The sequence below is a fragment of the Chelmon rostratus genome, chromosome 22 (assembly GCF_017976325.1).
Source record: "Chelmon rostratus isolate fCheRos1 chromosome 22, fCheRos1.pri, whole genome shotgun sequence".
Lineage (NCBI taxonomy): Eukaryota > Metazoa > Chordata > Actinopteri > Chaetodontiformes > Chaetodontidae > Chelmon > Chelmon rostratus.
Window position 1 is genome coordinate 13,904,231 of NC_055679.1, and position 16,261 is coordinate 13,920,491.

Genomic DNA, 16,261 nt, shown 5'->3' on the forward strand with positions numbered 1-16,261 from the left:
GTTACAAGAGTAACCTACAATCTATTTTATGCTATTTCATACTTTAATTCCATCACAATACAGAGGGAAACATACTTTTTACTTGATTTGACACTTGCAGTTGCTAGTTAATCTTTACATAAAACACATGATATACTTATTTATGATGCAGTAGTATACTACCAATTTACCAGGTGGTGTACAAAATCTCTGACTCCACATTGACAAACTGCTTCATGGATTTGTTAGTGATGAAAAGAGAATAATACAATGTTCTTTAGTCTATAATAACATAACACTATGAAATAGACTATTGTGCATACTGAGTATTTTAACTTTGTTTTTGATTTGAAGTACTTTATCTTTATCTGTTTGATAATACTCTTGTCCTTGTACTTTGAATTTTTAATTGAGGCCTTTTACTTTTATGTCTTACATTAGGGGACACCTGGGACCAGCATACATGTACTTACAGGAATTAAAGCAAAGTTGTGTTTGAGAAAAGATCAATTAAACTTTTATTAAGTCTTGTTATTCCAAGAAAAAAATAGAGCATGTTTCAGCATCATAAAGTGCATCCGAACATGATTTCAGTGTACGTAAGGAACAAAAGATGCTGACTAATAATATGACATTTGACTGTAAATGACTTTTGTATGACCATGGCTTCATGAATTAACAGAATAAAATCAAAGTGAGCATCATGCTTAATCAAAGATTAAATTAGTTGCCTAAAATAATATCAACTCATTATGTGTTACACATCGTCCATCAAAATACATAACATCCACCTTTCAAAAAAATTCAAAGAAGTAAAAATTGAAAAGACATTCAGTCAAAATACTGGAACTAAAATTATGTTTAAACCCCTAAAATTAAAACATATTGTAATAACCTGAGTAGGTTAAACTCACACAGTACAGTGCCTTCTCTGTTTTTATTTCATATTAATTTTAATTTTGAAATCTTCAAAACAAGATCTGTCTTCATCTATAACTAAAAACAAATTACAAACTGTGTTAAACTTTATATAGCTACATCAGTAGTAGAAGTAGTATTGAAGTATTTTTCCTTAAGCATGCTACAGTAAAACTGAAGAACCAAAATAAGAAACACAATGGCTGATATAATATTGTTATTCTTCATCTGTAAGTATTCATGCTCGATGTAAGTGCACAGCATTACTTCTGCAAACCGCAGATATATTTCCAAAGCCCTAATCAACTTAACTTAAACATCTTTTAAGGATAACACATTAGCTTAATCCAAATACAGCACCAACAACACAAGCTCTTCACTGTCAATAATCCCTTTTAACTGTTGATACTTCACATATACTGTATTGAACAGTAATGCCAGAAGAATCTAGCGTACAACATTAAATGTCCTCTTTAAACATTATTCAACTTTACAACATAAAACCAGTGTCACTGATGTACAATTTACTACTATCCCTGATTAGGAACCTGATATCATTGATGAGATGCTATTTAATTGTTTAGTGAACTAGTGCAAAACAACTATTATTATGCCAATGACTTAAAAAAAATATATCAAAATGTTGCACCAAATTGTAACATTTCTAAGAGAGATAATGCATCCAGTACTACAACAAAAGAACTATAAAAATAATAAATCTTGCGACTTAAAGGAATTTGGAGAGGCTACAGCCATGCTATTACGCTGTAGCAGCCTGATTTGTATTAATTATATCTAGTAAATATCTGCATTGATGTTGTCAGTCCCACTATAGACTAGATATTAAACATTAGGTGAGATCTGAGGTGTGACTGTGTTTGAAAATATCCTACATCATGAAGACTGTGTGTTTAATTAGAACTATGTTGTGCATTAAAGTATTGGCTTCTTCAGTCTAAGTGCCATATAACCTCAAACTGACTTTGTGAAGGGCAACTAGGAAGTCAAACCAATACCCTTCAGTTGCATGTTTCAGAAGGTGCTGGAGAGATGCTGGAGGAAGACCACGGGGTGATGCTTTTCAAACTCTTTGAGCAGCCTCCTCCTCTCCTTGGCAGGTATGGTTTTGCTCGAGGAAATGTCATGAAGAAGCTGTTTGAGGCTCTCCAGGGTGGTGGCCTCTCGCTGGTCCTCGTACTCCTGTGGCGTCATCTGCTGGCAGAAGGTGAACGCTGCAACACACAGTGGGGAAGAGGACATACATTTTTAAGTAAGGCATTAATGCACCGTGTTCAAGGGACAAGTGGTCCATATTCGGTGTGGCTCTGGACCAATATCCCACCATGTGGTAATTTAAAAAACATCTGACATTTTGTGTCATAAACTGTAGTAGTTCTCCGTTCAAGATAAATACATACAGGTTTATTTTGGAGTAGATCTGGATACAAATGCAGATTAAAAATTTTCATATAGTATGCAGACTTGCAAACATACAGTTACAAACTTTAAGGATGTAGGATGCAGGATGCTATGCAACAGATTGTGGACTGATGTGTTTCTGTGTAAAGTTAAACATACAAGAGGGGTTCTGTATAACTGTGTGTGAGTGTTATTTTATGTGATGGTGTAATGTCTAATGTCAGCTAGAGTGTGCATATTTAATTGTAGTTGTATTTGATTTACTGGCAATTGAATCAGGGTCTTTTCCTTGCTGCATCGTCCTCAGTGTTCTCCTCACAACTTCAATAAGGGATTTAGGAGTCTGCATTCAGGAAGAGGAGTAACAGGAATAAACAAAATGTTAAATCCAAAACTGACCTACCACTAACAAGTATCTGTAGGTCTACAGTTCACCGTACATCTATGTGTAAGATACAATAAACTGAAAATAAAGTGGAGCTTTATGGATCAAATAACTGGTCATCTGAGAATAGTTTTCTTTGTCTTTAAAATAGCATGGTAGTGATGCCTAAATGAAAAATTGTACCTTAAAGAGCTCTGTGCAATTTTCCATAAGAAACAGAACCAGGGTTTCACTTTGGGATCGATTAAATTCATGATTCTGCACAATTGCTCTCTGAAATGTGCGGCAGACCAAGGCCCTGTTATCAGTCTGAAAGAAAACACACCATAAAGTCAACAATTCACACTGACCGTTGATCCAAACTTAGATATAATACTATAAAATACAGCTACACTCAAATCCATCAATGCACAGCGTGGTTTACATTCAAGCTGCTTTCCACAGTACATTTTATTTCTTTTATTTTTAATTAATTGTATTTGTAATTATAATACACTAAAAGTTTGCACAAAAAGCTAAAGCTGACTGCGGTTTGGTGAATGAGGCAAGCTACCTGTTTCTGAAGACGGCAAGCGTCTGGGTGAGCTGCTGTGGCCATAAAGACCAGTAATCTCCTGAGTTCATCTCTCACGCTTGTCTCCAGCAGTCTCAAACACAGCTGAGATGCTTTGATTGCATCCTGCACCTTCCCTTCATCTGGAAAGAAATAAGATGTGGTTGAGACAGGAGACGGAAAAGGACAGAGATCTTCTTGTGGAGACAAACAGCACTGACCTTTATAACAGGAACAAAATTGTGCCAGAAATTGAATTACACACCTCAGAGGCACTGTCACTTACTGCTTCATATGAACACACACCAGTGTGCCAGAATGGGTTGTCAAATCTCTCTCCACAATTTTCATTATGACACAGACATAACCTATAGAATCCCAGTAAACCTTATCTAGTCTCACCCAGCAAATTCAGAATTGCAGCATGTATGTCCAGGTGGCGTCCTGAGAGAAGTGGGGCCTTTTCCTGTCCGCTGTAGTACTTGGCAATGGTGTCAAATAGCAATCTCTTTTGGATTGTCATCTGCTCTGCCTGCTGATCTTCTGAAAAGGCACCGCCAACTTGTTGACTGAGCTGTTCCCCTGCAACCACGATCAGCTGGTCGGGAAAGAGCTCCAGACAGTCTGCCGCTGCTGACAGCCACCCATCAAACCTGAAAACAAAGGGTGACAAAACAGAACATGTTTTTTTTTTTTTTTTTTGTAACTGTGAGGACAGTAAACTGCAAAGTTTATTAATCACAAGGAATTTTCTGTCCTTTTTGAAAATGCAGGAACAGGATCAGTTTACATAAACCTAGTTTCATCTCCACTGTGCAAAAAAGATTGAAAGTATTAATCAGAGCACTGACTGGGGCAGATTAAGAGTGTCAGGCAGCTCTCGCTCCAGGCATGTGTTAGAGATAACCAGGTCCTGGGTGGCCAGAGGAGCTCTGCAGGCCTGCAGCTGAACCCTGGCAGGAGAGGTCAGGATGCAGTCCAGCATGGGCAACTCTACTATCTGTAGCAGCTGCAGCAGCGTCTGCTGCTTCCAAACCTGATCCACCACTGGGGAGTGAGGAAAGAGTAGAAAGAGAGGATAATAATAATAAGATAATATCAAGGACAGTTGTTCCCTTGTATTGGAAACCCACCATTTGGCAAACACTGACAGATTAGCTCAGGCTTACCAGCTTTGGACAGGAAGGCAGAAGTAGTGGTGGTTGTGTTTAGAGGTGGAGCCAAGGTTGGTCGCAGGTTGATGGTCTTTAGCAACATCTCAACCCTCCTGTCTGAAGGTCCAACAGTAAGGGGATTTGAGATTGTTCTCAGTTCCTTCAACCTCCAGAAACAACAAGCATTATGGTGATTAATAAAGACTCATGTCTGTGTAGAGGCACTGGGTAATAAAGCTGTGCATCATTAGGAAAATAAAGCTGTAAAAAAAAAAAAAAAAATATTGTGAAAAAAAAAATTCTGGCAAAATGTTTGGTGTCACTGCATAAAAATGTTTACTTTGGGGTGGGTTTATCTTCAAAGATTATTATTACTCAATTATAATGCTGCCTTTTAGGACCCAGTAACCAAAATCAAAAAAGTTAGCTCTATGCCAATATCAGTGTCATATCATATATATTTATGCATCGCCCATGTCTGCTGTGTATATGAGTGTTTCATTTCAATGCAGTGTTGCTTTATTTTGCAATACGGCTTCTGTATTTAATAAAATTAGTCAGTTCAGCAGTACTATTTTAGCTAAAACCAACCTGGAGCTCTTCTTCCTCTTTAACTCCTGCTCCTCTGGTGGCATGTTTTCTGTGTCACTGCTGCACACCTTCATGGGAGAATTAGGTAACACTTTATATTCCAGAAAACGGTAAAGGCTGCAGCTGCTGTCCTCAAAGGTCACTTCCTTGTCTCTGCGAAACAGCTTCGTACCCACTGGTTCAAACACCTTGGCCTCCATCAGAGCCTGGCAGAGTCGAGCAGCTTTGAGGCGAGACACTTCACTTGTGCAAAACACCACATTCTGCATTAAATAACTGAGGACAGCATCTACAGCGTCCGAGCCTGTGAAGCATTCTGCATGAACACGGAGATGCCTTCTACAGCGGCGCACCTCCACCTGGGTTTGCAGGGCCTGGATGATGTTGTGCCACAGCTGGGTGGCACCGAAGGGCCCAGAGAAACCTATTATGAGACACGAGGTTAGAGGAAAAGGGGTTGAAACAAGTTCTGACTCAAATCAAGGGTAAACATGAAGCACAAATGCTGCATGGTGAAAAACAAGACAGTGAACAACGACGGTGAAAACAGTGTAAAAGTAGCGAAAACGATAGTAAGTGCTGTAGTTAAAATTTGCTCCGCCTCGAACAACAACAACGGTAGAATGCTGAATCCGTAATAACAATCCCTCAACATAATTTTCCTACGGTTACGTACTTTGTTACGTCCGTAAATAAGTCACGCTCTTTTTAACACTTAAATCGTTGCTGGGAAAAGAACACGTATATTTTTAGCGTTTCTAATGTAGTGCTTTTACTTGTCACGTGTTTATAACGTTACAGCTTGTTATCGCTACTTTTATGTAGAGATTCTGAATACTTCATACACCACCTCCAGAAAACATATGCGGACTCTTTAAGCAAGGTCCATCGAGCTCTATAAAACATTTTAACAAGACATAATCAACGGCTAACAACATGGTCGTGGCGTCTAAGTTACGTTGCTAACGTTAATCTGTCAATGCCAACGTTAGACTCCACGTCTTAGCATTTATTTACACAGCTGCGCTTTGTCTGTGTGGTAGTATTTATGTAAAGGCGACATTAGCGAACTTGGAACTTATTTCGCGTTATTACTCGGATCTTACCATGCTGAATATTTTCACGAAAACTTCGAGTTTGGCTGTTCAACCTTCTGAACCGAGGAGTCAAATCAACCGCCATCACGAGCTCTCCATCTCACGTCATCAACCTGTTCTTCTTCTTCTAAACATTACTGACAGAGTGCTGCACTGCTGCCCCTACAGGCATATAAGACATACTGGGAGCAGTTTCTGAAATAAAAATCTAACAAAAATTGCGCTTAGACCGATTTCGTTCGTCATTGTTTTGAACAGAAAACAATGTTTTAAAATAAATAATAAAATTAACAGACACGCCAAAGAACGATTACATGTTTTTTATCTGTCTTTCAAGAAACTGTGCTGTACTGACTCCACCTGCCACACATTTACCACCTGGATGTTTGCTCATGATTTCCGTGCGTTTGTACTTTGTACTTTGACATTCATAAAGCAAGGCCACGTGACATTCTGCCAGCCAAAACTCACAACTTTCCTTCACTAAAATTTTCTAGTTCCCGTTGTAATCCACATGTACATCAACTCTACAAACATATTAACATAATAATATAATATTATATATACATATATACATATACATATAAGTTAGGCACCTCTTCAGTTATTGATTTTGCTTTACTATAATTTTACAATCCACCTGCATATTAGCTCTAAAAGAAAGTATTTAACATGTTAACCAGCTACTTTATTTCCTTGTGTGCCTCATATATACAAATATTTGTGTCTAATACACAAAACCACAAGGTATCAATGTATATATTATTGTACATTTCTACTATGCTGCTGTCTGATAACATCATTGTTATGTCTGCAGTTGCAGAATGTCCTCTTTATGCTGTTGGCTGAACATAAAACTAGAGCAAACAGTTTTTTCTTCCTGCACCCAAACAGAGTGGAATCTTCTTTGGAGTGTGATTACTGCTCTGAGACCAGTGTACTTCACAAGTCAGGTGACCGTGCGAGACATCTAATCACCATAGTGAAGTCAAACGAGGACGGACATTTGACACTCATGCTCAGCGTTCAGAGTGAACGTGGCAAGGAAATTTCTTGTGAATGTGGCATTTAGAGGAATACACATCAGAAAAAAAGTTTTGTGCTATTTTTTTCTACTACATTGTTTTTCTACTTTAAGGTGAGATTGTTGCTCTGTGTTTCTTATTACGATATCAGCTGATCAATTGCCTCTTATGATTTGAGAATTTTTTTTATCAACCTCTAATAGTGTTGAGTATCATGCAAGGGATTCGTCAGTTTATATCTTAGCACACAAGCAGACAGAAACAGCAACGTAATTATTCATCAGGTACAAAAATAGGCACAAAGAGTTGTCCTGAAACAAAAAGTATAGATTTAAAAAAAAAACACAAATGATAGTTTAAGATGAATGAATAAAAATGAAGGCAATTTACATCCACATCACAGCACCACCGACACCGTGGGTTTTGGGTGGATGCTTATTTTTGAGTCGAAAATAAGCTTTTTCTTTCTGAAATTGGAGAGGATTATTAATGCTTTAACCTTTTTCCGAACTGATGCACTTTCAATTGATTGCACTCTCGGTTCGTCGACTGGGCGGAAACACACATTTATATACTCGTCTCATTCTCCAAAATCTGACCAAAAAGATCCAACCCTCCATTTTAGCTGCTTTCTGCCAGCTTCAAATTTGACTTTAAGATTTTACTTATCACATAAAACTTTTAAAGCATGTCTGGCCCCAGCATACACTTATAAGATTTTATGACCAGACACACAATCAGAATACAGAACAAAGTTCTATGATATCCTTGCATCTTTGATTTCCACTTTTATACTTTTATATGTATGAATGTGTATGTATGGAGGGCAACAGCTTGCAAATGAGAGCCCCTGTAACTTCTGTGGGAGTGCAGCCCAATCTGCCAAAGCACATAATAGACCCATTTATCCACAAGAAGATAGCATGTTGACGTGTCAACATGTCAGCTTGCCTCACCTCACGTATCTGACAGGGTGATAAGTGTCGTATAAAGGGCAACAAAGTCCATCAAACAAAGTCCAAACCACGTACTTTTGATGCCTAAACCTCACCAAACTGCAACTATGACCTGAAATGTCAACAAGCATATTTTTAAAAGTGCAACTGGACATTTCATATTTGCTTAACTATACCATGAAATGGCAAGGTGGTGTTTTCACACTTATAGGCGATGCAAAATGTAACAGAGACACTGGCCCAGCGTAGACCGGCAGGTGTATTATATGCTTTGGTGTGTATAGTGTGTTGGTGAGTGATAGCGATAAGGATGGCACCACCACTTCCTCACAAGCAGACGCCACAGTTTATTGTCATATCAAATGTTCTGTCTTTAATCAATGGCTCTATTGTCTCTCCAAAGGTGAGCCATGTCCTCCTCACCCTGTAAGTGGACTCTTCGGCAGCAATTTGTCTTCACCAACATACTGCTGTTGTGTTCTGTGTTTTTTTTCTGCACACACTACAACCTTGAACTCAAGTTCCTCATTTATAACATTTACATGGAGAGAGTCAATCATTGCTGCCCTACAGCTGTGTGTGCAGAGGGACGGCAAAACCAGAAATCCAACTGCTCCACAGAGCTGCACATTAATCCAGATCTCAATGACAACCAGAAGGTCCAGACTGCAGCAGTGGACACTGAGCCTGATACTATTGTATTGATCTGGATGTGGCCATTTGACGGAAGGTTTGATCTCAGCTGCAGTATTTTTAATATCAAAAGATGCCACCTGACAGATGACAAGTCTCTGTACCACAAAGCCCACGGGGTCCTCTTCCACCACAGGGACATTTATCCATCAAGATTTCCACAAGGTCCACGTCCCTGCTTTCAGAAATGGGTGTGGTCAAATATGGAGTCGCCTGCAAACTCAGCTCCAATCCCGCATTTTAATCACATATTCAACTTGACATGCAATTATCGGCTTGATTCAAATATTCCTGTGCCTTATGGGTATCTGGTGCCAGTGACACCTGAAGATGAGAGTTTCAAATTGCCAGCAAAGGACAAGCTGGTCTGTTGGGTTGTGAGCCACTGGAAGTGGAACCATAAGAGAATTGGTTTCTACTATGAAATGGCAAAACACATCAAGATTCATACTTACGGAAAGGCATTTGGCCAAGATCTCAGCGAACAAGAGTATTCAAATACAGTTTCTAGTTGTAAATTCTATCTCTCCTTTGAAAACTCCATATACAAAGACTATATCACAGAGAAGTTATACAGACCTATGAGTTTAGGAACTGTACCAGTAGTTCTGGGCCCTCCGAGACAAAATTATGAGGACCATATCCCAGGAGAGTCTTTCATTCATGTCAATGACTTTTCTACTCCAAAGGAGCTGGCAGAGAGGCTCATTTACCTTGACCAAAACAAATCTGAGTATATGAGATACTTAGACTGGACAAGCAAGCTTAAAGTAAAAATGTCTGTGTTTGGCAGAGAACAAGCTTGCAAAACTTGTCAATATTTACAAAATCACAGAGGTTATGAAGCTTTTTGTGATCTCAACAAATGGTACTGGGGTTAACAGTACTCTAACAAAAAGAACAGCTGCCAAATTACATTTCAGTCTGGGATGCTGACAGTTATACTCTCAAGCAACACATAGACATCAGCAATTTCACCTGAATTGTCTCAACTTTTATTGTGACCTTAGTTAAGTTATTATAGGACAATATTGAAATTTGTAGTTTTTGCAATTTGTAATTTGTCTCAAGGTTAATTGAAGTTTCACACCCCAACTCATTCAAAAGGGGAACGCAAGCACGAGGACATGAATAACAGAGGAATTTTTGTTTATGAAAATATGGGGGGAAAAAATGAAAGACCACACGCTTCAAGAGTTGATTTGGACTACATCGCCAACTTGTTTCGGCTGATGAAAGTATATATTTTCCCCATTAGTCCGAGTAAATTCAGACTGCTCTTTCAAAAAATGGCTCGACATCACATCATCCGAAAAATAAAAACTAGAAACTCATTGGACTCTTGGCCTCTCTGCATGGGGCTTGTCACTTTTGAATGAGTTAATCCAATAATAGCTCAGAGAATCAGATACGGTATAATATGTTTGATTAGTGTCACATTCCCCTCAGGAAAACAACACGCAGACCCTTTAATCACCACCAGTCTAACTTCTTTCTTTTTGCACTACCAGATACATTTGCACTACTTTTGATGTGTCATTGTTTAGATTGTACAGTTTTTATTTATTTCTTTCTCGTCACAGAGTGAGAGTGACATAATTTCAATTCTCTGTCTTGTACATACTGCAGAATTGACAATAAAGCTGACTTTGACTTTGACTTTGACTTTGGAAGAGAAGACTGGGTCAAGGGTAAAGGGCAAACTACTGATTTGTCACAGCTTTGCAGCATTTTTGCCTTACTGAATATGATCTGTGAGTTAAACATGGAATTTTAAACATGATGTTGTGTTTTTTTTTCTACTAAATAATGGAGCAGCCCATGTCACAGACTACAGCAGTACATTCTTGCAAAGCACATCATTAAATAAAGAATTAAAAAAGTAAAAATACAGCCAACAGATGTGTCACTGTCTACATTAAACATACCACAAATATTAAAAATCTACATTAAAAATATTTTTTCTACCTGCCTATCACACACACACACACACACACACACACACATATATATGTATAAACTGTATAAACTGTATATAAAGCACAGAGCTATGCCTACACAGATTACCATCATCATTATGTCCCTCTATCATCATCACCTGTCCCATTTAATTGCTTTTACGAATATTTTTATTGCATGTTGGTTTATTTTATTGTAAGTTATCTTAATTTTATTCTTTCTAATATTTCTTAGAAACTCGATGCATGTATACAGTCCATGATGCAGCTGGGGCTCAGGATCCTCAGTTATCCTGACAATTGGCAGGTGTGTGTGATCTCAGAGAAGCAATAACGCCATCATGTGGCCCTGTTCTTTAAGCGCATTCAAGGCTGGGCTCTATGCCTGAACAATTAAGAGCAAGCTCCAGCCTTCCCAGATGTCAACATTTCTGTGCAGGGTTCTGGACTCCAGGAAGATGGCCATTGTACTAACTCCCTGCTGTACATGCAATCTGTCCAAAGGTGCCTCCTGAGCTTGGGCCTTTGTCCAAAAGGGTCCCGCCAGACCAAGGTAGTGGTTTGTCAGGCCCTCTGCAGTTGGAAGGACTCAACCTAAATAGGAAAGGGTAGTGAAATCAGTGAAATCTACCAACAGCAGCTGAAATATACTAAAATGCATATACTGAGTGCAAATGGCTGAGCATTTAGTTAAGCATGTGTGTACTTAAATGTCAAGTACACAGAAGGTGCAGGTGGAGGTGGAGGTGAAGGTGTAAAAGTGCAGTGTGCATATGCAGTACATTTCACTGGTATATTTTATTGTTTATTGTTTAGTATATTTTAATTGTCTTAGCAAATTTTCATTTCTGGTATATTTTTATTGCATTTACGAATATTTTTACTGCATGTTGGTTTACTTCATTCTAGTGTCTTTATTTTATTTTATAATCTTTATTTTTCTTATTATCTTGTGGGGGTTGCAATGCAAATTTCATTGACATGTCATGCTCAATGACAATAAAGGAATCTTGAATCTACTGTTGTTATATGAAGATGTGGAAACAAACGTTATGAACAAAGCAGCCAATTTCTCTGTTGTTGGTTGCAAGTACCAGAACAAAAGTTCTGCCACCATCTGAGGATAGAAGTGGTAGATTAACTTTATATTTAAGGGAAATGTGATGGAAATGCCCCTGCAAAGACTGGAAAACTTGTGGACCATTTTACTTCGCACTGCTTTCAGTGCCAATACAAAGCCAAGAGCAAAGCACAGGTCTGTTGTTGGCTGCAAGAGCCAACACAAAAGTCCTCATCTACTCCCACTCAACGACAGGATTTTCCCAGTTAATGTTTTCTTAGTCTGTATGTATGAGTGAGCACCTTGCGCAGCTGGTTTTAGATCTGGTGTAGCTTACACCACTTTGAATTTTGCAAAAGGGACATTACGATGTCCCTCCATTCCACTGCTTTTGCCGCCTTTTCCTCATTTCAGATTTCAGAATTAGGCACCTCTTTAGTTATTTGTTTTGCTTTATTATAATTTTACAATCCACTTCACACAAACATTTTTGTTTAACATACAAGGCCATAAGGTGTCTTTATCAATGTCCATATAATTGTACGTTTGTACTTTTGTACTATGCTCCTGTCTCCATCGTTATCTCTGTTTTACCTGCGTGACCCTACCTGTTTTGATTGCCTTGTCTTACAGTGAAACCACAGCTATTTTCTCCACTAATGTATATAGCCCACTGTGTTGGATGATGTTTCTTCCTTTCGTTTATTCCCTGTATGTTATGTTGTCACCTAATTTAGTTGGAAAGTTTGTGCAAAAAATGCATTAAAATAAAGGGCAGAAGGCCATAAAGACACAGAGCAGTTTATTATTATTGTAACAGGTTGCAGATTCTGGAATTATTAGTTTGTCTGTGTCTATTTAATTCTGAAGATTTTCGCAGCCATATTCACTTCCAATATTACAATAAAAATGGAACGCTACCGCAGCTAACAGCTGCCAGACTGTTCAACTCCAGCAAGGCTTAATGTAGCACTGGGTCCATATTATTAATATATATTAATATTACTTTTTTCAGTCTCATTAAGTACTCAACAAATGCATTCTACTATTCTACTGTGACACATATTTATTTATTACTGTGCAATAGTGAAAATGCTGTACTTACTTTATCCATACCCACCATGTGCAATTTCTACCCATGTTCAATTTGTATGAAAACTGGGAAATTCTTGAGAATTTTTGGCAGTATATTTTTATGGCAATATTTCTCATAGCTCTTTGTGGCAATATATAGATTTTTTTATATATATATTTTCTCTTTTATATAAATTTGTACATATATATATAGTAAGCTTTTATTTTGTATTTTATATTTCTCTATTCTGTTGCTATTTTTTTCCTACTGCTATTGTCTGCTGTCTGTAACGCCCAAATTTTCCCTTCGTCTTATCTTATCTCTTACTTTACCGAAATGCACCCAAAATATGTCTTATTATGAAGATTTTTCATCTTGGTGTCATGTACAACATTTCCTCTTTATGCTATGACCTGAACATAAAACTAGAGCAAACAGTTTTTTTTTCCTGCACTGTGATCGCTGCTCTGAGACCAGTAAGCCATAAGTCAGGTGACTGTGCGAGACATCCTATCACCACAGTGAAGTCCCAGCATGTGAAATGAGCACGGACATTTGACACTCATGGTCTGGGTTCAGAGAGGAGGCAACAAGGAAGTTCTCTTCTGAATGTACCATTTAGAGGAATACACATCAGAAAAAGTTCTGTACTATTTTTTCTACCACAGTGGTTTTCTATTTCAAGGTGAGATTGTTGCTCTGTGTTTTTTATTACGATATAAGCTGATCAATGGCCTTTTGTGATTTGATAAATTGTTTTATCAGCCTCTAATAGTTTGAAAGTTAAAGTGTTGAGTATCCTGCAAGGGACTCGTCAGTCTATATCTTAACGCACAAGCAGACGAAACAGTAACGCAAATCCTTTTCGAAGTATTTTTAATTATTCATCAGGTATTCAAGCCTTTTCATCCAACAAAAAGTATAGATTAAAAAATTATGATAACTTAAAAATGGAGAAATTTACCTTGACGGTGGCACCACCACAATTTAAGGTTTTGGGTGGATGTTGAGAAGAGAATGAACTTTTTTCTGTATGCTTCTCCAGCTTGGAGATGATAATTTATGCTTTAATCTTTTTCAGAAATGATTGTCATGACTCTCTGTTTGCCTACTGGGCGGTAGCACCCACTTATTTGTTCATCTCGTTCTCAACAACAAGAACAAATAAAAAAAAGACAACCCAACCCTCCAGCGAAGTCTTTCTATATTAGCTTAAAGTTTCCCTTGTTATATCAAATTACTTTTGGACCTTTGAACTCAAACCTTGATGGCTGTAATTGCAGTAACTTCCTGTGTTTAAACGATTACCTGATAACACACTTCTTCTTCCAAGCAGACATCACAGTTTATTTTCATATCAAATGTTCTGTGTATAATCAATGGATCTACTCTCTCTCCAAAGGTGAACCATGTCCTCCTCAGCCTGCCAGTGGACTTTTCTGCGCCCATTTATCATCAGCAGCCTGTTGGCGATGAGTTTTGTAGTTCTATTCTTTACATACTACAAGCCTGACATCAAGTTCCCCACTTTTGACATTTACATGGGGAGAGGCAATCATTCCTGTCCTACAGTTGTGTGTGCAGAGGGACCACAGATCCAGAACTCAAACGGCTCCACAGAGCTGCACATTAATCCAGATCACAACGACAACCAGAAGGTCCAGACTGCAGCAGTGGACACTGAGCCTGATACTATTTTATTGATCTGGATGTGGCCATTTGGCCAAAGGTTTGATCTCAGCTGCGATATTTATAATATCGAAAGATGCCTCCTGACAGATGACAAGTCTCTGTACCACAAAGCCCACGGGGTTATCTTCCACCACAGGAACATTAATCCAGCAAGTTTACCAAAAGAGCCGCGTCCCTGGTTTCAGAAATGGGTGTGGTCAAATATGGAGTCGCCTGCAAACTCAGCTCCAATCTCTGATCTTAATCACTCGTTCAACTTGACATGCAATTATCGGCTTGATTCAAATATTCCTGTGCCTTATGGGCATCTGGTGCCAGTGACACCTGAAGATGAGAGTTTCAAATTGCCAGCAAAGGACAAGCTGGTCTGCTGGATTGTGAGCAACTGGAACCAGCGCCTTAAGAGAGTTCAGTTCTACAACGAAATGAAAGATCATGTCAAGATTCATACTTATGGAAACGCATTTGGCCATCGTCTAAGTAATGAAGACTATTTAAAGATAGTTTCTAGTTGTAAATTCTATCTCTCCTTTGAAAACTCCATATACAAAGACTATATCACAGAGAAGTTATACAGACCTATGAGTTTAGGAACTGTACCAGTAGTTCTGGGCCCTTCAAGACAAAATTATGAGAACTATGTCCCAGGAGATTCTTTCATTCATGTCAATGACTTTTCTACTCCAAAGGAGCTGGCAGAGAGGCTCATTTACCTTGACCAAAACAATTCTGAGTACATGAGATACTTAGACTGGAAAAGCAGGTTTAAAGTGAAAATGTCTCCGTTTGGCAGAGAACATGCTTGCAAAACTTGCGGCTACTTACAAAACCACAGAGGATACCAGGCTTTTCATGATCTCAACAAATGGTACTGGGGTTAGCAGAGAAATAACATTTGCCAAGTCTCAGTCTGGGATACTGACAATAAAACTCTCACAGCACACGTAGGCGTCAGCAATTCCATGTGAACTTTCTCCAATTTCTACAAACAAAATGCCATCACAATAATTTGGAAGATGTTCGGATCACTGTGAATCAAAATATTGATTTGATCAAAACTTGTCTGTGTGGCTGAATATATAGTATGCAGTAGGTTTTTGTTTGTTTTATCAATTATGAGTTGTGAAACACTGCATAAATAAAAAAATAAATAAATGTTTTTTTCATTTTTGAATTGATTGGTTTTGTAAATATATTCAAATTGGACCAAATTGAACCACCTAGTATTGATTTGATATCAAATGTAATTTCATATGACAATATGAATACATATATCTAGATTTAACCATTAATTGTTATATTATATTAATAGTATAACAATTAAAACCCAGGTTATCAACATTTGTTTTCATCAGCAAGTGGTTTGTATTTACAATCAGCAATGAAACAAGCTCAGACTGAATTTCTTGATTCAATAATTTAATTTCTCATTTAACTTCCACAGTGATTTTTTCTTTTCTGTGGCATCACACATTCAACTTTCAGAGACTTTTCAGTCACTCAGCTCAGACGTTGCAACTCAACTTTAGACTGTACTGTTCATGTGATATTACAAATTCAGATTTATATGATGAAGTCAATTTGTACTTATGCTGAAAAGCTCCAGGTTTGTTTCTGAATCTGAGTGAAGGTACCGGGGGGTGTCGTAGCGCAAAGTAATTTAGACGTAGCCGGGCTTTCTTTGCGTGAGCTGGCTCGACAAATCC

The 16,261-nt window shown here is 38.1% G+C and overlaps 3 protein-coding genes across 4 annotated transcripts; 2 read left to right on the top strand and 1 right to left on the bottom strand.

Moving 5' to 3' along the window:
* Positions 1-510: 510 nt before the first annotated feature.
* On the bottom strand, positions 511-6,209 carry depdc4 (DEP domain containing 4). 2 transcript variants are annotated; one of them, XM_041963618.1, is made up of 10 exons: positions 6,106-6,209; positions 5,176-5,423; positions 5,000-5,067; positions 4,424-4,575; positions 4,106-4,301; positions 3,657-3,907; positions 3,255-3,397; positions 2,885-3,010; positions 2,581-2,659; positions 511-2,129 (listed from the first exon to the last, which is right to left on the bottom strand). In XM_041963618.1, exons 1-10 carry the CDS (start codon positions 6,179-6,181, stop codon positions 1,930-1,932), a joined length of 1,539 nt encoding a protein of 512 aa, XP_041819552.1. In that variant the 5' UTR covers positions 6,182-6,209; the 3' UTR covers positions 511-1,929. The 2 variants fall into 2 exon arrangements, with proteins under 2 accessions (XP_041819552.1, XP_041819551.1); XM_041963617.1 differs by having other exon boundaries at positions 5,000-5,423.
* Positions 6,210-8,619: 2,410 nt separating this feature from the next.
* Positions 8,620-9,651, top strand: LOC121626091 (4-galactosyl-N-acetylglucosaminide 3-alpha-L-fucosyltransferase 9-like). Its single transcript, XM_041964452.1, has one exon. The coding sequence runs from the start codon at positions 8,620-8,622 to the stop codon at positions 9,649-9,651; it is 1,032 nt and encodes a 343-aa protein (XP_041820386.1).
* Positions 9,652-13,430: 3,779 nt separating this feature from the next.
* On the top strand, positions 13,431-15,729 carry LOC121625531 (4-galactosyl-N-acetylglucosaminide 3-alpha-L-fucosyltransferase 9-like). Its single transcript, XM_041963647.1, has 2 exons — positions 13,431-13,548; positions 14,266-15,729. The coding sequence occupies exon 2, from the start codon at positions 14,273-14,275 to the stop codon at positions 15,434-15,436; it is 1,164 nt and encodes a 387-aa protein (XP_041819581.1). The 5' UTR covers positions 13,431-13,548; positions 14,266-14,272; the 3' UTR covers positions 15,437-15,729.
* The last annotated feature ends 532 nt before the right edge of the window (positions 15,730-16,261 follow it).